Below are 21,634 nucleotides of genomic sequence, written 5' to 3' on the forward strand. Positions count from 1 at the left end.
TAGTGCCTGAACTAATCAGGGGTAAATGCTGTTGGGGTCTGTTACACCAGCTTAGGCTTCCTCTGTCCACAGCCATCCTGGGAGAGCCATTTGCTAATATTCGGTTCATTGTCCAGCACCAGGGTGTAGTTACACCCGTCTCGTGTGAGCTGCCTCAGGACACCTGCATGCTTCTCTGTTCCCGATCCTTATGAAATGATATAAATTACCTCCGGTACCTACCTGTCTGTCTGCATAACGTAGGTTGATTGGACTCGGTTAAAAGACCCTCGTGGTTTTTGCAAAGCTTGGATCCTCCATAGCAGCGTTGCTCAACCCATGAGTCACCACCCACAAATTGGTCCCAAGAAAATTAGAAAGGGTCACAAACAAACTTGAAAATTGGATTCTCCTTTAAAGGAGAAAAATGTGGGAAGCCGTGCCTTTTCTCTTGCAGGCTGGCGGAGATTCACTGCGGGGCTGGGGCTGGGGCTGGGGCCTGGGGCAGCGGGTCGGGAGAGAGGGGCACTGGGTCGGGACTGGCCATCAGTGTTTACAACTGGGTCCTGGTACAAAAAAGGTTGCGGACCACTGCTCTGTAGCACAGTGAATTGTGGGATTGAGGTTGGAGACTGCCTGTGGGCAGGAGGAAGGGGTGGACTCAGGTTTCCTTTAGTTTAGGAAGAGGATTTTTTCACTTTTGCCAAGCCGTATGGGTTCATTTGCCATGAAGAGTGAATTGCAAGTGAGGAACAAGAGGCTTTGCTCCATTAACACTATGGAGGCTTGAGAGATGAAGGAATTAGAGGTCTCTTGAATGGCCTTTATGGCTTTTCCTGCTCGGCGTTGGCTAAGAAACGTTTTGCTGACGGCTGCGAAGACTGGCGAAATGCAGCTGTTGTGTCTCTAGCAGTTCTGTCCTGTCTCCCAGCAAAGGCTGATCACAAGCAGCCAGCCTGGATATATGAAAAACGAATTGTGTCAAACAAACCGGATCTCCTTTTCTGACTGGAGTGGATGATGGGAACGCTGTGGATATGGCATATCTGGACTTCAGCAAGGCTTTTGACACGGTCCTGCACGATCTTCTCAGAAACAAATTGTAGTTGTTTCGTCCAGCCCACTTTTCTCCGAAGTGCATAGATAACTGGCTCAATAGGTGCAAGCAAATGGTAATTATGAACGGATCCACATCAGAACGGCAGGAGGTTTTCAGTGGAGTCCACAGGCATCTGTCCGGGGCCTGGCACTGTTCAACACGTTCATTAACAATTTGGATGCTAGCAAAGAAAGCGTCTTGAGCAAGTTCGCAGACGACACGAAACTGGGAAGTATTGCAAACACATTGGAGGATATCAGCATGTTGAGAAGGACCTTGACGGGCTGGAAAGTTGGGCTAGAGTGAGCAGGATGAAGTTCGCTGTGGAGAAATGCAAGGCGCTACACCTCGGGAAGAATAGTCTAAAGCACAAATATAAAATGGGTGAAGCCTGGCTGGATGGCAACACTGGGGAAACAGATTTGAGAGTCTCATAGTTTCATAGTTGGTCGGGTCGGAAGGGACCTGAGCAGATCATCTAGTCCGACCCCCTGCCATGGCAGGAAAGAGTACTGGGGTCAAACAACCCCAGCAAGGTGTTCATCCAGCCTCCTTTTAAAGACCCCCAGGGTAGGGGCCAGCACCACTTCTTTTGGAAGTTGGTTCCAGATCCTAGCTGCCCTGACGATGAAGTCGCGCCTCCTGATGTCTAGCCTGAACCTACCCTCTGCCAGCTTGTGCCCGTTATTCCTGGTCACTCCTGACGGTGCTCGGGGGAACAGGGACTCCCCAATGCCTGCTGATCCCCCCTGACTAGTTTATAACAGGCCACTAGATCCCCGCTCAGCCTTCTCTTGTGGAGGCTGAACAGGTTCAGGTCCCATAGCCTCTCCTCGTAGGGCCTGCCCTGCTGCCCCCTGATCATGCCAGTGGCCTCCTCTGGACCCTCTCCATGCCCTCGACATCTCTCTTGAGGTGTGGCGCCCAGAACTGGACGCAGTACTCCAGCTGCGGCCTGACCAGTGCCGCACAGAGCGGGAGGATCACCTCCTTGGACCTGCTCGAGATGCATCTGTGGATGCAGGACAAGGTGCGGTTGGCCTTCCTGACTGCCTCCCCACACTGCCGGCCCATGTTCATCCTGGAGTCAATGATGACCCCCAGATCCCTTTCCGCCTCCGTACTGACAAGAGGGGAGTTCCCCAACCTGTAGGTATGGTGCCGGCTGTTCCTCCCGAGGTGCAGCACCTTGCACTTGTCTGTGTTGAAGCCCATCCTATTCTCGTCCGCCCACCCCTGTAACCTGTCTAGGTCTGATTGTAGCCTGCTGCATCCTTCCAGTGTGCCCACGTCCCCCCACATCTTAGTGTCATCAGCAAATTTGAACAGGTGCTTTTTACCCCCTCGTCCACATCACTGAGGAAGACGTTGAACAGTGCGGGCCCGAGGACCGAGCCCTGCGGGACCCCACTGCCCACGTCCTTCCGGGTTGAGAAGGACCCATCCACTACCACCCTCTGAGTGTGGCCCTCCAGCCAGTTGGCGACCCATTTGACTCTGTGGGTGTCTACGCCACAGCCCCCCAGTTTCTTAATGAGAACGGGGTGAGAGAGCCTTCCAGAAGTGTCAAAAGCCTTCCAGAAGTCCAGGAAGATGATGTCCACTGCTACCCCTGCATCTAATGATCTGGTGATCTGATTGTAAAAGGCCGCCAGGTTGGTCTGACAGGACCTGCCACTGATGAACCCGTGTTGGTTGCCCCTAAGCATGCAGTCCCTGCTGGCCCCTCCTGGATGTGTGCCAGCATAATTTTCTTGAACAGCTTGCCTGGGATTGAGGTAAGACTAACCAGCCTATAGTCTCGATAGATCGCAGTACGAGTCTGCAGCGTGTTGCGGCCGCGCAGAAAGCAAACGCGGTTTTGAGATGCATCAGTAGGAGCATTAGGTGCCAGGTGCAGGTGCCTTTCTATTTGGCACCGGTGAGGCCTCAGTTGTACTACATCCTGAGCTCCACATTTTATAAAGGACATGGAGAAGTTAGAGAGGGTCCAAAGGTGGGCAACAAAGATGATAAAGAGCTTGGAAAGCAACTCATGTGAGTACGGATCTCCATAAATTGTGCCAGAAGTACCCCCCACAGTGGCTTCTGTAATGTTTTTCCTTTTGCCACTTGCCACCCCTTTCCCCTGCCCATGGGTGGAGGTTTTAAATACGCCACAGTTTTCGCTCCCCTGGTGATCGGCGGCAAGCGGCCCGACCGGTGGGACCCCTCCGCAAATCGGGGGTGGGGAGGACGGGGCAAGCGGTGAAGTGAGAAACATTAAAGGAGTCGCTGTGCGGGGCACTTCCAGCATGATTTATGGAGATCCCGACATCTGAAGAGAGGCTGAAGGTGCTAGGCATGCTCAGCTTGTGGAAAAGGTGCTTAAGAGGGGACACGATAGTGTTCAAATACTTGAAGGGCTGCCGTTAGAGGGAAAGCACCTTTTCTCTCTTGCTTCAAAGAAGGGGATGCAGAGCAGCGGCTTGAAGTTGCAGCAGAGTAAGTTTGGGTCGGATATCTGGAAAAACGTCTTCACTGGAGTTGACTGCCTAGGGGAGTTGTGGACTCTCCATCACTGGATGTGTTCAAGAAATTGGACAGCCATTAGTCCTTGATGGTCTAGGCATAACTATGCCTATGTCCACTACAGGTATTTCCCTTGCTTCTGGGCTTTGCTGCATGCATCAGGGTGTTTTTAAGCCGTCCTCAGAGGCATTGGCTGTTGGCCAGAGCCAAAGCTGGGGATTTTGACTGTGGTGCACCAATGCTCCTGCTGGGATCAAAGCCAGAGGTTCCTGGCTCGAGGGTCTTGCCCCTCTCCTCGGGGTCAGACCGATCACCGCGGTTGGGGTCAGGAAGGAATTTTACCCCCCGCTCAGACTGATACGGGCTGTCTTCTGTGGTGTAGGGCCTGGCCCGCTACCTGGGACTGAGCATATGTGGCCAACGTTCGCAGGGCACCGGCCGCCGTGGTTCCCCAGCTTTCCCGGTGACAGGTTAGGGTGTTAGGTGTGTGTTGTGTCAGGGTCGATGGTGTCTTGTGTAGCATTTAGATGACGGCGTGTACAGGATGGTTTGGATAGGGAGGATCCGGATGACCTCGGGGGGCCCTTCCCCGAGTGCCCACCACAGCAAATGGCAGACCTCTCCTTGGTTTCAACAGCATCAGCATCAAGTCCACAGCACTTTAAAAAAGAAGTAAGACAAACTTTAAAAATTGGGGGGGAAACCTAGACGGGGAACGAGGCTGCAAATACGTGTTTGGAGCATGTGGGTACAGCACCACCGGCAGTGATGAGCCGTGTCCTCAGGCACCTCTCCGCAAAGGGCCAGGACACATGAGGCTTCTTCATCACACTGACGGGGCTGCCCCTTGGGCCACGGTGGATGTAAACCTGACCTTACAATCAGCACTCGCCCATGGCGTGATACCCTTTTTCTTTTCTCTCCTTCTTTCTCATAAGACTTGTTCCCCGGTACTCAAGGAGAGGTTGAATGCTGCGCCGTACTATACGTTTTCTCTCTCTCTCTCGCTCTCTCCTTTCTAAACACAGGTAGGAAACCTTAGCAAAATCATTGACAAAATCAACGGGGTGGCACGATGCCCGTACGACCCTCGGCACAACTCGACGGCCGTGATCACGTCTCGAGGAGAACTCTACGCCGCAACCGTCATCGATTTCTCTGGACGGGACCCTGCTATTTACCGCAGCCTCGGAAACGTGCCCCCGCTCAGGACAGCCCAGTACAACTCCAAGTGGCTAAACGGTAAGGTCGCTTGGGTCGGACCTGAGCAATGGGCGCGTTCCAGGTCAGTGGGGCAGGCTGACTCGCTTCAGACCCAAATCCAGAATTGTGAAGAGAAAGGCATAATAATCAGGGCCGTTAAAAATAGCGGGGGAGGATTTTATCTTTATTTAGAGTCTGGAGCATGTGGTTTAGCAGGTGCCTGGTAAGAGCTGGGTCTCCTGCGGTGCCTTACTGCGCTGTCTGGACATGGAAAAGACATTGCACCTGCAAACGCTGATTATATCATGCAAGGGTTGAGCACCCTTAACTCCCACTGACTTCGGTAGGGATTGAAGAGGCTCAGCAGGCATGGCCAGACAGAGCGTTTGCCCTGGCGCAGTCGACTTGACACCAGTGTTAAAAACATGTACCAGACAGATGAGGCAACCCTGTAAACTGCATCAGCATCACTCAAACCAGTGGAAAATTTAGCCCCTGAAAGAATCAGGAGTCAAATACTAGTGGTGTAAATTACATCGGTTTAGGTTTCATCTCACCACATTGATCCCGACATAGCCATTTGCTATAGAGAATACAACTATTATTAGCTTCCCCATTGCCTAACAGTACGGCACAGCTACAGCTGCCTCCTATGCGAGCTACCCCAGGATAGCTGCACATCTGTCCTTCCCTGATCCTAGTGTAATTTATGAACTGGATTTAACTTATCCCTGGCTGTGTATCCACGGCAAGCAAAGCAAGATCTGGTCCCACCCAGCGAATCATGCCAGTATATACAAACTCCACCCGTGTGCAGATCAATACATGTTAATTCCCAAAGGAGCAATTATGATCGAGAGTGAACTCCAGCATAACTCTAGTCACGAAACTTCAGCCAGCAGTTTTGAACTGAGCCCATAGCTTCTGCCTGAGGTAGGGCATGTCCCTTAGAAAGACTCCCTGTCTTAACTGCAAGACCTGCGTGATGGGAAGTCCACCACAAACCTCAGTCAACTGGAACCAATTCAAAACCTGTCCGAGTCAATGGGCTTTGTCAAGTATCCCCATGGACGTCTGTGGCATTGGGATCAGCAGCTGTATTCACGCTTCCAGTACTATAGGTGGGACTGGAGCTACAGGTGAGGGCAGCTGTACAATTGCACTGTTTGGAGGGGGAGAACTTGCTGCTTACACGCCGGCGTCAGCTGATCTGTTGTAGTTGTGCTATCTGTCCCCTCTTGCATTTCTTTTACAACTGCAGGTCTGCCTTTCCCTTGCCCAAGCAGAAAAAATCCAGAAGAGGGGAACGAAAGTTGAAAAAGAGTTTACAGAAACGCTTAGCGAAGTCATCTTCCCCAAGTGGGTTAATATGGCCTTAAGATGCATAAACCAGGGAGAACTGAGTAGGGATAGGGAGAAGTGATGACCTGGGGAGACTCTTGTTGGGTCTTTGCATCCTGCTCTGATGCCGGTGCTACGAATAAGGGGTTGAAACATTGGAGGTGGTTCAGAGAAGGGCTGCAAGAACGATTCACAGCCTGGAAAAGCCGGCTGGATGAGAGCTTCTGGAGCGGAGGTGATTTATTATCTTACTGAAGAGAAGGTTCAAAGGTGAATTCATTATCATCGGCTGCAAGGGTCAGCAACATCTGGCCTGAGGGGGAGCTGGACCCAGCCCACAGAGCCTGGCGGCTTTGGCGGTGTTACAGCAGCAGGCGCCTGATCTGCGCTGGGATTGCTCAGCTGGAAGCTGTGCCCGGGCAGGGGGAGACAGCAGCTGGACAGGTCTCAGTGGTAGCTGCTAGGTGGCACCAGGGGCCTGGCTCAGGTTGTCCCAGCTTGTGGTTCCAAAAAGACAGCTCATCTACAAGTACAAGTCGAGAGGCGAAGGGACCCGATAGTAAAGGACTCCTGCATTTACTAGGCAAAAGCATAGCAAAACCCTTTAGATGCAAGTCAACCCCAAGTCCTTTCAAGTGGGGAACCAAGTGAGCGCATTGCACCCAGGGGTGGGGAGGGACTGGCCGGTGGAACAAGCCACCAGGCTGATGGCTGGGAGACCCCTTGAAATCTTTCGGCCGAGACCGGGGGCCTTTTAGAAAGAAGCTCTGTAGTTCCCCCACCAGCTACTCAGCAGGAGAAGCATTACGCCCCGTGCCATGCCCAGCTCAGGTGGGGTGATTGCGGTGGCCCCGTCAGGCCCTCGGCTGTGATACCCACCCCTGCTGGAGGAGATGCTGCCTCGCAGCCCCGATCTGCTGTGCATCATCACCTGAACATTTCCACTTTCCCGTCTCCTCCCCTACGCTCTGTTCTCCCTGCTCCTGAGCCCAGCAGCATTAAAGGAGATCTGTACTTGCTTCCTCCTCCTTTTGAGCTTGCGTCTGAAGAGAGCATCATAAAAGCTCCCTGTGCAACCAGCAGAGTTTTTCTTTTCTCTCAGTCCTCGGCCAGCTTTTTTTCCCCTTTGCTTCAGAAACGGCTGCAATGAAAGGCTCCATGGGCTTTAAAGCTGATTAAAATGTGCACTTCAAACTGATTCCAGGCCCTTTTGGATTCCTGTGAAAATAATAATAATAATTTGGGGAGAAAAAGAATGGATGAGAGCAGAAATGCTTTGATACGATCAGGTTTGGTGCGGCGTTGTTTTACAGACATGAGCAAACCTCGAAGCATCGAGGGAGCTGGAAGAGGCTCATGATAAAAGCCAGATGTTATTGTGTGAGGGGACTAAGGGGAGCGCTTCCGTGCAGATGTCTAGGGCACGGGGAGGATGGGGACAGCGCATCTACTGCCCCATAAGGTGCAATCCCAAAACAAATAGGATGGAGAAACTCTATGGGGTGACTTTGTGTGGCAGGGACAGTGTAAGCACATGGGGGATGCCTGTATTGCCCCATGGTGATCTTGAGGCCACTGGTGAGAAACGGGCGGTTGCTCCAGCTTGGTGCACGTTGCAAACTGAAAAACGACCACGTTGTTGCTCTCAGGACGACGCCTGCAACTGAGATCCTGAGAGCATCTCTGGGCATGTCCCCCAAAAAGTGAGCACGCAGTATTTTTGAGCAGGTGGCACTCGAGGAGCAGGAGCAAGTGGGTAGAGCTTGTGTCTTGGGGTCACTGGACTGATGGTATAAGCCTTCCCCCAGTGTCTAACTCAGCTGCCACTAAAATGAGTGACAGCTTTGCCACTGATGGCAAAGGGGAGAGGATTGGTCCCAGGGTTTACACGCCTAGGGTTAATGCTGAGGAAATGAAGCTATAATAGAGCTATCCCCCCATGTATCATCATTCACAAATCCACCTGCCTTTGCCAGCGCAGTGCGCCCAGCGCTCTTAGGTCTTACCGCCCCGTGCACAGACCAGTGTCTCAGCGCGGAGCCGTGCAAACCTCTCTGTGTGTTTTGTATTGCAGAGCCCAATTTCATCGCTGCCTACGACATTGGGTTATTCACCTACTTCTTCTTCCGTGAGAACGCGGTTGAGCACGACTGTGGGAAGACCGTCTATTCCCGCGTGGCGAGGGTTTGTAAAAACGACATTGGGGGGAGGTTTTTGCTGGAGGACACGTGGACGACTTTTATGAAGGCCCGGCTGAACTGCTCCCGCTCCGGAGAGATACCTTTCTATTACAACGAACTGCAAAGCACCTTCTATCTCCCCGAGCAAGACCTCATCTACGGAGTCTTCACTACCAACGTGTGAGTTGGGGCGCTTTCTCTCCCATGCTGCGCCACCTCCCTTTCCTCTCTCCCCAGGGCAGTGGATATGGCTGTCGCCAGTCTCGTTACACGTTCCGGTTAATTGCTTTCGAAATTTAGCGGAGACATGTTCTACGCGCAGCCACGTTATTCAGAGAGGCAAAGTTTCCTTTAAAACTCGGAGGGAGAAGGAGCGATCAGAGAAAGGGAGACTTGAAGAAGTGCGTGAAATTTTCCATGCCACCGTCCCGCTGTTTGTTTGTTTTTTCTGTTGGGTGATTTGGAAAGAGCGGGGTCGGGAAGGCTTGGTTCGGGGTGAGCCTTGGAGACAGAGTGTGGGGAAAAGAGCTAAGTTGAACAAGATATTAATTTTTGATAAGCTGCAATGATTTGTTTTAAAAGCTGGAAAAGCACAAGCAAGGCTTCTCTGAAGCCCGAGGCTCTGGTAATAAAGTTTGTGACTGACTAGCATGTCTATTATCAGGGCTCAATAATAAACACTCCCTGGGGCTTGTGCTAGGCTAATTTATAAACTAGGCAATGAAAATCTAGTGAGTGGTTGCACAGAGCACAGCAATCAGCTTATGCTGAAGAGCCAACTTTAGGGCTGCTCCTCGAAGTGGGAACAACTCAGCATGAGCAGAACGCCAACTCCCCAAAAACCAGCCTTTGATATACCCCACACCGGCAGAGAGCTGGCAGCTTGCTCAAGCTATTGGCCTGGCTTAGGTGACGTGACATTCCCGGGGTGGATGGGCCAGTGGTAGCGAGGCCCTAGACTTCTTGGGTTAAAGAACCTGGCTGGTTAGTACAACGAACTCACATGCCTGTGCACAAAGGCAGGGAGAAAGACAGAGGGTGGCACTGCCATTGCACACGTCGCACTTGCATTGGAGCTGGAAAAGGAATTGAGCCGCCCTGGGTCTCCCCAAAGACTCGGCATTGTGTTGTGCTGCCAGTGAGACACTGCGGTCGTGGGTATCTTGGCTCCACTGAACGTGGTGGGAATTTCCGAACTGAAGGGAAGGGCGTCGGGATGCCACTCGAAAGCTAGAAATCCCAAGCGGGAGGCAGGTTCGAGGCTGGGCTCATTTTTCTTGTGCCATTTCCGTACTGTCGCTGCCAACGTCAGCCGAGGACCATTCAGGGCAGAGGCAGCGTGAACAAGAAAAATAATTGGGCGATGCGCCTAAACCACAAAGCCGGAGCCGCCCTCCCCTGGCTTCGGGGGAATTGTAATCCAGCGCTGAACTTTGCCTGAATCCCTCTCTAAAAGCCAGGCCCGAGGGACGGTAGCCAATCTTCTGTAGCTGGAAGAGAGGCTTGGCTGGAGCATTTGGTGAAGATGAGACGCTGGTCGTGTTATCATAAAGGGCTCACCTGTGTGTAGGGAAAAGACGGAGAGCTTTTATCCATCCATCTAGCTAGCTTCAAACAATAAGAAAAGTGATGAATCAATTATATAATTAATAGCTGAAGCAAGACTTGCAATGAAGTGGGAGAAGGTGTTGGGTGACGCTGCCCGGCAGTGACTCTGGTAGCGCTGCTCGCAGCATCTCTTGGAAGCACAGGATGGCTGCTGCCTCATCCATCTTCTTGTAATACTTAGCCCCGTTATATTACGGCTACCCAGCTGCCTATTCCCTCGCCCACCTCCTGAGAACAAGAGATTATATAACATTTGTGTAACTAAAGAGATGAGTTATTGATAAGAGCTGAAGTTAGATCGAGTAGTGTTTTGGGTCGACGGCACGGTGTTCTTTCAGGAGTTCAAAGAGAAAATGTTCCAATTTGTCATCCGACTAGAGAAATAATGGTAATTATTCTTTTAACTTCCACGGGGACTTAACGTTGCGTGCGTTCTGCATACCAAATGAGGTTGATTTATGTTCCAGCCCGTGTATGTATCCAGTGTGCCGCTGATGCACTGAAGATGCACTCTGTTGGTTTAAGAATATATTTCTAACCTTGAAAATTCCTGTTGAGCAGAGTTGAGGCCATCTCCCAACAACGGGCTATCATTTTGGATCGCCTGCTGTCGTGAAAAACCTCCTGACTAATCGAGATATAGTTCCTTGTGCAATACTGAGCTAAGCCTGTGGGAAAGATGGCTCTTTAGGGAAGTAGAGTATAAAGTACTTTAAAAGTTTTTATATAAGTGAAAGGTCACTGGGATTTGCATTTAAAAACCTTTGAACTTAACAGCCTAGTTAATCATCAGGAGCCCTGATGCAAATAAAGGAGACTGAGGTTTTTTTTCTCTGGGTAAGATAGAGGCCAGCTAATACTTGGAAATGAATGTCAGTGGTTTCCGATTAGGATCAAAATGGTCGGAGTGAGGGATGGAAAAATCCTGGCCGGTGGGACCGGACTACTGCATGACGCACATCTGATACACCTCCCCCTTGTCAGCTTTGCCAAAGGAAAGGAGTTTTGCTCTGAAGTGTTAATAGGGCTCTTTATAAAGTTCCATTTTATATTAAAAAGATCCATTATTTTCTATATGTATATACATACATATAAATATATATGTATGTACAGATTATATATATATATATATATACACACACACATATGTTACGTGCGTATGTATGTGTAATAATATAGACATAAAACATACATTAAATATATACATAAAACACACACATTTATATAATATAGACATAAAACATGTACATAAAACACACACACATATGTATATATATAATATATACATGAAACATACATAAATTATATACATAAAACACACGCATATAATATATACATAAAACATATATAAAAAACACATATATATAATATACACATGAAACATGCATAAAATATATACATAAAACACACACACATATATAATATATACATAAAACATATACTTAAAACACATATGTGTGTGTGTGTATATATGTATACATGAAACATATACATGAATATATATATGTGTTATGCATGTCTGTGTATGTGTATATATATATTTTATAGATTCATAGATACTAGGGTTGGAAGGGACCTCCACAGATCATCAAGTCTGACCCCCTGCCTGGGCAGCAAGGAGCGCTGGGGCCAGACGACCCCGGCCAGGTGCCTGTCCAGCCTTCTCTTAAAGACCCCCAAGGTAGGGGAGAGCACCACCTCCCCTGGAAGCCCGTTCCAGATTTTGGCCACCCTCACCTCCCTTACCTTTATGTATGTATGTGTGTGTGTGTGTGTGTGTGTGTGTGTATGTATATACATATATGTTATATTATGTATATATTATATATATGAAGCTTTATTTAGACTAGTATATTGTGGTGCCTCGAGGCATGTACTTGTCACCCCGCATTAGCTGTGTCTGAAGCTCTGCCTTCTATGAAAACGCACTGTGTCAGCGGCATTCAGACAGAAGCAAAGACGGGTTTCGCGCGCGGGGCTTTGACACCTTCTGGGGGAATCGCTGCAATGCTCAGTGACGTGGAAGGGGTGCAGGGTGGGGAAAGGTGGAGAAGAGAAAACGCACAAAACTGTTGCTCCTCGTGTTGTGTTCTTCTGAAGAACCCTGCTGGGGTCGAATCTGCCCCTCTAGTTCTCTCCTTGGGCGTGTGTAGCTAGGCTTTTTATTATTATTATTATTTTTTGGAGTGTGTGGAAGTAATTATGAGTTTCATAAAATTGTGTTCTTTCAGACAATTCCAATTGCTTTAATTAGCAGCCCAACAAGCCAAGGCAGCCCAGGGTTATTGAAAAGGCACCACGACAAGTCAGTCTCCTTTGCTGTCTCTTCGTGATCTATTTTTATTTTTCATTTGATATCTCTCTCTAATTTTATGTTCTTTTCTTTTCCCTTTAAAAAAAAAAAATAGGGGGTTGAATTCCAGGTAGGGCTTATACATGCTTTGTCATTGTCTGTGCTTTGGGCCTAATCCTGGCAGAGGCTGGGTACCATTTGGAAATCTTGAACTGTCTCAGCGCTGCTGAAATGAAAAGGAACCAAGTGTACTTAGCACCTGCTAGGAATATGCCCTTGGTGAGAGGAGCAGAAAGGCCAGGGCTCACTTAGGTCCTATGCTAAATAGGGTGAAACAAATGCTCTTCCAGATTCGGTTTCTTTCAGGGGCGTTTGTTGTAAAGACTGCCTCCCTTGTCTTCCCAATGGTCTGTCTGAGACAGGTGTGATTCCCAGCTGGGACCGCAAAGACATGAACTAGGATGATTGACAACCGCAACTTCTGTATGTCAGCAGGTCCCTCTTGCAAGCTGAACTACTATCCCGGTGCTCTCATGCACTTTCTCCCTTTGTGCGTGTGCGTGCGTGCATGCGTGTGTACGCATTATGTGTATATTAGAGAATGTGGGTGCAGCTATGCTTTTCAGACGGCTGCAGGAATTGAATTTCAGCTTCACCTTGAGAAATGCCGAGAGATTAAAAATTAGGCCGTTTGTAATCAATCAGGATTGATGGGATGTAAAATAAATAAATATATAAACATAAAATCAGACACACATAATCCATGCAAATTAAATTGTACTCACCTTTCACGTCAGAATTGCTGCCATGCCTCTTAAATCACAGACGTTTTAAAACTGAGTTTAAAATGCATTCTCCAAATTGTCGAGTAATCCGTATAGGTTCCCCTCCCCACCTCCCACCCTGGAGATCTGTATCACTATACTTCCACCTAGTAATTTACATGTATTTTATTTGAGTGCCGTTTGATGTCTGTTATGATGAAAATGTCAATGTTCTAATGATTAAATTGATTTTCCCCCCCCTGCTTTCTAGAAACAGTATAGCTGCCTCAGCAGTGTGTGCCTTCAATCTGAGTGCCATTACTCAGGCATTCAATGGCCCTTTCAGATACCAGGAGAATCCAAGATCAGCGTGGCTGCCAACTATAAACCCCACCCCTAATTTTCAGGTATTATTGCAGCACTTGAATTTGCTTCAGACCCTTTTATGTTTTTCTTTAATGCGGTTGTTGTACCAGGTTGACTTCTATGGAGCCCTTGAGTCTGGTAGAAACACGAGACGAGTACCATTTGTTGAACTCCACTGTGGAAAGCATAGTGGAAAACTTGGTTGTGGGTGAGGGCAATAAGGTGATTTTTATATACATCAGAATTCTTAATAATTTTGCATGTGCTTTTTTTTAATGTTCAAGATTTACCAAAATATTTCAGCAGAGTGAACAAGAGGGGAAAATAGTGACATTTATGAAAGATTCTAGTTCTGGTAAAAGAATGAGGAAAAAATATTTAGTTCTGATTTCTCAGTTGTTAAAGGTACCTGCTTCTCCACCACACATTTAGTCTGTGCAATGCATTGCCACAGTTGTTATATTGAGGGCATAGATTACTCAGGTGTCAAGGCAAGATTGAGGCTAGGGACAGACATTCAAAAGCCTGAGGCTGAATTGATTCAGTCTTTGCAGGTTAGTTTAAGCTGGCTAAGCTAAACCGGTTTGTAACCTCACAGACATCTCCTCTGGACTGAAGGAATACAGGCACATGCCTTCAGTGGCTCAGGTTAGAGTAGCCCTCCCTTCCCTTCCACGATGCTGACTGGAGTGGGGGGAGAGGATGGCCATCCCTGCAGGACGCTCTGATTAGGGAGGGGTTCCCCCCCACCTCGTTGTTGATAACAGAGCATTGAGTTACACAGCAGGGAGTTACATAGGGACTTGTTAGCATTTATCACCCTATCAAACAAAGCAAAGCTTCTCTCATTAGTTCAAGCTCTTCTTAAACAACTTTTTTCCAGGGAAGGAACAGAAGGACATTACCAGCTACCTGCTGATTAGCTCCAAAAATCCCTAATCTGACACTGTTCTGTCTCCCACAGCACGGACCGTAGCCAGCATGTGGTGTGTTGATAGGTGTCTGTGTAAGGCAGAGGGGACAGGGGAATCCCTGCTTGAGCAGGGAGTGATGGCGGGGGGGCAGGGGGAGCAGGAGGAAGCCAGGCAGACACGGGAGAGAGGGAGCCAGGGAGCAGGGGGCAGGGGCCAGACCTGCTGGGCTGGAAGCAGAGAATAGAGCCCCGCCCACTGTTGCAATGCGTCTGGCACGCGGGAGGATGCTGATTGAACTTAAACCAGGAAGGGGTCTGGGACAGACATTACATACACTGGTTTGACCCAAATCAGTGAAGTCTGCTACTACATTCAACCAGGTTTATCGCAAACCGCCATTTTCGAACTGGTTTCTGTGCGCTGAGTATCTGTTCTGTTACAGGTATAAACCAGTTTGCGATCACTAAAACCGGTGTATGTGTAATGCCTGTCCCTAGCCTGAATGTTTAGATGGCTAATGAGACTAGTAAAGTTTGTCATAGGAAAGATTTTAAAGTGGACCAAGTGTGGAAGGACTGCTGCCGGCCATAAGCTGCCCTCTAATTACGAGAGAGAAGAGGAAAGGGTCCACGAAACAGTCATTCCAACATTTCCTAGTGCAGGGTTTCATCTGTCATTCACTGAAGCCACTAGGACTGTTACCTACTGGCAGTTATGATGGGCTGGATGTGCTATAGGTCTGACAGCGCAGGAATTCCTGTGTGCTCATTGCTACCATAGGTAGGAACATGGATCTGGTAGGGGCACATCTGCATGTTCCCTGAAGGACTTTCAAATTTAGTCTTTTGATCAAGATTGGTTGTCTTTTTATGAGAGATCCTGTATCTGCATGGTCCCCAGCTTTCACTGCCCAGGAACAGCAATATCAAGCAAGTAGCGTGCTGCAGCCAGCATCATACTTTGTTCTTCCTGTCAACCTCAGCTTCACATATTTAATTTCCTCTGGCTGCAGGCAACATCAGAGCATCTCGTGGGCAAAAATGTTGCCAGGTAACCACGGGCTAGAGACCACTGCTTTTGTCCAGCCGGAAGAGATGGGCTAGCTGCAGGAATTACTGGTGACATTCTCTGGTTTGTGAGTTCCACAGGAGGCCAGTTTAGATGATCATAATACTCCCTTTTGGCCTTAAAATCTCTGTGTTGGCAGTATTCCAGCATCCTGAGACTTAGAGCCAATTTGCAATAATATGGAACAGATTGCAACCACCTTCCATCCAGATTCAGAGTCAGCACAGCGCAGGACCTCGCTGGGGGGGAGAACTTGGCTGATCCTGACCAGCCGTGAGCAGCTTCAGCCAACTGGACTCCCAGGGGCCCAATGGGCTTTGTTCCAGATTTGGTCAATCTAGTTCCCAGTCCGCAAGTCTGTAATGCAGAGGTGCAATCCATGCAGACTGTGGGTCCCAACATACATTTCTCTACCATTACTGGCTACATTTTGGCCATCCCTGGACTGGGTGCACTTAGAAAACAAAGCCCAGCTCGAGAGCTGGTCATAGCACTCTCAGTCTCTTTCATTCGAAGGAGGACCTGGCTGGGCTGAGCCCTAGATGAATAGGGTAGGGGTGCAAAAATGAATCTGGAAAAGATTTATATCCAGTGAAAAATATCAGATATAATGGGAGAGTGGAGAGATTGCAGGACCAAGATGAGAAAGTTAACAGAAGTAAGAAATAAGAAAGGGAATGGAAAGTCTGTGGCAGGCGAAGGGAAGATTGCAAAAAGAGATTAGGACATTTTTCAAGTACACAAGGAACAAGAGGTCAGTGAAGGGCCTTTAGGAGATGACAAGGGTAATTTAGTGACAGGAGAGGCAGATATTGCAAAAAAATTAAATTAATTCTTAGGCTTGGTGTTCACAAAGGAAGATGAGGGAAGGATGCCAGAAACAGGGTCCCCTTCTCCCCCCGCCCTTCCCCCCCGAGGAAGGAGAAATACTGAAGGATACAGAGTATCAGGACAGTGCAGATAATCAGGAAATTAGAACAAAAAATAAAGCAAAACCAGAGGGATGCTGTGTCAGCACAAGGGCTGCCAAAAGACCAAAAGGATTATCTCCAACACGACAAGAATAGAACATGATACAAGCAATGACATCCCAGGCACCCGGATTGCTTCTGCAACATGGGGTGGTAAAGAAAAAGGGAATGCTGGGGGAGAACCGGCATGCCCGAAGCACGACACAAGGTTATGTCCAGAAAGACAATGGGAAGGCGATGGGGGAAAAAAGCAAGAGATCAAAAATGCTTTAGAGCTAGGATTAGGCACTAATGAAATCCAAAGCACCTTTTCTGGCTTAAAACTCCTTTGCAAGGGCATGTCAAAAAACTTCTGCTCTCTACAGTAGATGTGGTGTATTTGGAAAGATGCCAAAGATGCTAAACAGAGGGCCAGTTCCTTGCCTGGTCTAAGTCAGCACAGCCCCACTGAGTTGAGTGAAGTTGCACCATCTTGGCCCCAAAAAGTTAGCAGCAGGTTGCCTACAGAGATTCACCCAACTGGTGCTTTCCTTTCCAAAGGAAGGTTTCACCAGCAATTGTGTTAAACCTCTTTGTGGTATGCCATTACGGCAGCCTAGCTCCTGTTGGCTAACTGCCCCAGCAGGAGTGTTGGTCGTGCACACTGAGACCCAGTCTGTGCAGCATGCCTTGGGGAATAGCTTGGGCCACAAAAGTGCTGCCCTTAGTTCCCATTAAGGGCATCCAGATTGGGAGTCAGTAAATTCACCCCGCCTCTTACTGTGCGGTAGCATGTAGATTAACCCAAATAAGATGGTCCTCATGAGAAAACCCCAGTGTGTTTTTTTTTTCCTGCTGTAATGTCCAGTAGCTCATGGTCACCAGGTAACAGAGGCAGTGCAGTCCAGTGGATCAGGTTTGAGAGTGAGCACTAAGTATGAGTTTGCCCTTAATTACTGTAGCATTGGCCTGGGCTCCGCATCTTGCATAAGGGGTTAATGGAGACCTTCTTGCCTTCTCCATGATATGAGGACTGAAGGTCCAACTCTGGTGCCACTGACATTAGTAGCAAACCTGTCATTGTCTAAAACAGCAGTACAGTCTTCTACTGTGCTTTGAAAATATTAAGTGCTAGACATTAAAGTAAAGATATAAAGTAAATTCTGTGGTGACTCGGGCCTCCTAACAGTTATAAGGAGCAAAGACAGCGATTCCCCTTCCTCCACCTAAGGAGACTGGATGGCTATGGGAAGTGAACTGGGAGGACTGAAGGTGCCACTGACATTAGTAGCAAGGCTCTCGTTTGAAGGGGCAGATTCACTGTACCTAGCTCCTACCTGTGAAGATGTTGGGGCTGCAGGCAAGTTACAGGCCAGCTTCCTTCTGAAGGATGACTTAAGTCAGAGGAACCTGTTGGGAAGGGAATATGAATGGGAAGGTGAGGTGAGGAGCTCATTGTTTTCAGACAGGAGCACATTTTTTTCAGGGTTGCAATTCAGGTTCATGCAGCACTCGGGGTGAGAGGGGCTATCTAGGAGGAACTCAAAAAGGAGTTGCAGTTCAGGGGTTTCTTATCTCCTCTGAATGCCTTTGACCATTCTAGTTTTTTATTTCTTCCCAGCTAATTTGTAATCCCTGTGGCCAATCTATAGATGTACAAGCATGTTGGTGTGTCACAGCCATCAAATACAACATCCCTGACCAGTGGACCAGTACGCAGAAGTATCTTTATGGGATAAACCATGAAGACCAAACCTAGCTGTAGTACAGGCATTGGGTGTGTCTACACATTCATTAATGTGCTTTAAGTAATACACATTAAATCTTGTACCTCTGTTGTGAGGTACTAGAAAAATGTGCATTAGCTTACTTTAGTGCACAATAGCTAAAGAGCATGGGGTTTTTTTTATGCTTTACTGAGCATTAAAATAGCCTAATGTGCATTAAAGCTCATGTATCAGGTAGATGCACCCAGTTAGTATAATGGAGGGCTAAACACAAAATGCCTTACTCAGTCATGCCTCCCAGAGAAGTCAACAGGTATTTTTTTCATAGCGAAGGGATCCAGGATTTGGTCTAGGGCCATTTGGACGGGGTAAAAAAACGCAGCTGGTTGAATTCCTGTCTTCCATGTTTAGTGCGGGACGTTGAAGGACGACAGCCCTAATGAGAACCTAACTGAAAGGATCCTCCAGGATGCCCAGCGCTTGTTCCTGATGAATGACGTGGTTCAGCCCATGACTGTAGATCCGTACGTGACTCAGGACAGCATTCGGTTTTCCAAACTGGTGGTCGATATTGTTCAGGGGAAAGATACTCTCTATCACGTGATGTATATTGGGACAGGTAAGAGTATTAGAGCTTATGGGAGTTCTTTTTTCTTGTTCACAGACCTAATAGCCTGACCCTGAGGTCGCTGCTTGGCTTGTATTCAGTGCCTACCCAGTCAAAAGTCCATGGAGTTAGTTGCCTGAGTAAGAAATAGTTCCAAACAGGATAGAGGACTTGAGATAAGATCCATAGGAAAGAAGCCGTAAATCCAGGATATGTAAAAAAGCAAAGATGGTCTCGTTCTTTTGGTAACATGTGCTTTCCGTCTGATTACTTATAATGGCCGTGGGAAAGGTCAAAGGGCTTGCCCTTGATTGCTGAATCAGGGTGGGTTTGTGCAGACTAAATTGTCTGTCTGCTACCGTGTACTTGTCTCTATAGCAGCAGCGATGGCACTTCCTGCCAGGGTTGCTGCGAGGCACAAGTATTTGTAATAACGATACTGTGCCTTATTCTAGGCACCATTTATCATATGACCTTAAGGTGCTTCCATGGATTTGCGCGCATTGTATTCTTGTTACAGGTGGGCAAACTGAGGCAGGCCTTTCTTTGAGACCAGACAGCAATTCAGTGGCCTGCCTCTACTGGAAAGCACAAGAACCTTGGATGTAAGACACAAGAGAAGGACACCGTATTACAAATGGCTGTCTTAACCCATATTTACACTTAGGATGAAAGTTAAATTAAATAGTTTGATTAATCAGAGCAGATGGCCAGCCTCACGGGTATCATGTTGCTGTCCTCTATTGCAAGAGCATTGACTTTAAAATAAGATAAATTGCCTCTGTAAGTGTTAGTTTAATCTAACATCTGAATGCGGAGTCGCTGTCTCAGTCTTGTGTTACCATCTTCCAGGATTGTGTCATAATTTATCTCACTGTTGCTACCACTTACTTTGAAAGTGCTCATCTTTGATGTATTCTAGTAACATTCCCACTGTTTTAAGTCTGCATGGAAATGATCGTGATGAGAAAACTGTAATTAGGATGAAATATAACCTCCTTCTGCCAATTCGACACGTTGATTCCTTAAGTGAGATGACCCAGTTACAATGGCAGGAGTGAAGGCCAGGACTTGAATTCCATTCGTTTTTTGCCTCTCATGATCTGCAAGGACATTGTTGTGGCTTAACTTTTGGGATTTTTTTCATGCACTTCTACAGGACCACTAGTCCATCAACTGAATCAATCAACAACACAGATAGTGCTAATATACACATGCTTTGACACACACATCACTCATTGCCATTGCACTCTATCTAGATAATCTCCCAGCCTGAAAGACCACCTGTAGCTTGGGAACAATCAGTTAGGGTGCATCTACATGTTCAATTAATGTGCTTTAGGTAATATGCATTAAATCGAGTACCTCCATTGTGAGGTACTAGAAAAATGTGCATTAACCTATTTTACTGTGCATTAGCTAAAAAGCACTGGGGTTTTTTTGGTGACGTTTTAACATGCGTTAAAATAGGCTAGTGCACATTAAAGTGCACATATAGTCACGCCCTTAGATTTTGAGCCTATTCAGTCTTTGTTGTGACAACTGAGTTATCCAGCCAGGTGCTCTGTTTGTTTTTTGTGTTGGCAAAAAAAAAAGGACCTATCTACTCCATAAAGTAATAGGAACATATTACTGAAAGGTGACCCCTTGGACACTGAGTATGATTTCCTGCTATTGCAGGCTACTTTATAATATAAACAGCTTCAGTGAACATGTCTACACGTGCTCCCTGTTGGGAGCAGATTTGCTTCTAACGAGAGCAGCTCTGTATAGGACTGTTCCTGTCCTGCTCTGTCCCCCTTTAGCAGCCAGGGGGAGCTCTTAGCTGGGGGGCTGACAAGGGGCACGGGGCCCAGGAGGGATCTGCAGGCTGCAGCAGTGGCTGTCTCCTGGCCCTCTGAACACCATGAGTGGACCTGATGTGCACCGAGGTGGAAGACAGTGGGCAGAGCTATCCTGGCTCCATGCCCAGCCCCAAGGTGCTCCCTGGAGCAGCCAGCTCAGTGCTGTGCAGAGCATTTTCTGGGAGACGGGTGGGTGCTTGGTTCCCAGCCCCCACCTGGCCCCTGGAATAGGAGCCAGGACCAGGGACAGAGAGCTCCCCAGTTCCAGTGATAATCAGCTCCCAGCTTCTGGGGGTAACTGGGAGCTGAGCAGTGCCAGGACCAGGGACAGAGAGCTTCCTGTCCCCTGTGACTTCCTGCTGCCTAGGCTGACTGGGAGCAAATTTACTCCTGTTTAGCACTGGTGACGCCTAGGGGGTGCATGCAGGTGTGCGTGCACCCCCTGAAACTGGTGTTGCACCTCCTGCGAAAAACACCACTGACACTGCCGGCGGCATCTTTGCAAAGTCACTGCTGGCCACCCTCACCCCCACCGACACCACCAGTTGGTGGGCAGTCCCCAGTCACTTTTGGCTGCCACTACCGGCAGCTCTGCGGGTAGTCGCTGACCACTGGTCGGTGCTTGCTCCCTCTTCTCCCTGCTGACACTGCTGTGGCCACTTGCGGGAGCTCACTGCCACCACATCCTCACCACTGCCGCTGCCTGCAGGAGCTTGCTGTGACCCCCAGCCTCTGGGGGCACGCGTTGTTCATGTTGTTCAGTATCTACACAAGTGTTACTGCGCAGTAATTCCTGCACAGTTAATCTAATACCTGTATTTACAAGTACTAGCTAACTGCGCCTTAGCCTGAATTATTGCGCAGCAAATGATGTGCACATGTAGACAGTCATGCTTTACTGTCCAGTAGATTAATCTACTGCTCACTAAAGCATCTTGTGTAGACACTCCCAGCTCCACTTAAAACAAAGTAATTGTTTTGCCCTAAAAACTGTTGGAAGGCTGCCACACAACCTTATACCTCTGCTAGTTAGAAGCTTTTCTCCAATTTCCAGCTTGAATTTATCCATGTCCATAAGGACACCTGAACACATGAATAAGAATTGACCCTGCAAGCTAAGGCAATTTGTGGGTACAAACATGTTTGAAGAGGCTAGCCTGAAAGCTGCTGTGTAATGTAA

General features: G+C 48.2%; 1 protein-coding gene across 2 annotated transcripts in view; it reads left to right on the forward strand.

The window, feature by feature from the left end:
- The window catches only part of SEMA5B (semaphorin 5B), a 351,344-nt gene that overhangs the window by 260,650 nt on the left and 69,060 nt on the right, over positions 1–21,634 (forward strand). For both annotated transcript variants that reach the window (XM_090045998.1, XM_090045999.1), the window contains exons 8-11: positions 4,618–4,831; positions 8,208–8,493; positions 13,250–13,385; positions 18,415–18,622. In XM_090045998.1, the coding sequence (XP_089902124.1) occupies positions 4,618–4,831; positions 8,208–8,493; positions 13,250–13,385; positions 18,415–18,622 (844 nt within the window). The remainder of the gene's footprint in view (positions 1–4,617; positions 4,832–8,207; positions 8,494–13,249; positions 13,386–18,414; positions 18,623–21,634) is intronic.

This window comes from Crocodylus siamensis, chromosome 4 (genome assembly GCF_052110815.1).
Source record: "Crocodylus siamensis isolate JL-2025a chromosome 4, ASM5211081v1, whole genome shotgun sequence".
NCBI classification, from domain to species: Eukaryota; Metazoa; Chordata; order Crocodylia; family Crocodylidae; genus Crocodylus; species Crocodylus siamensis.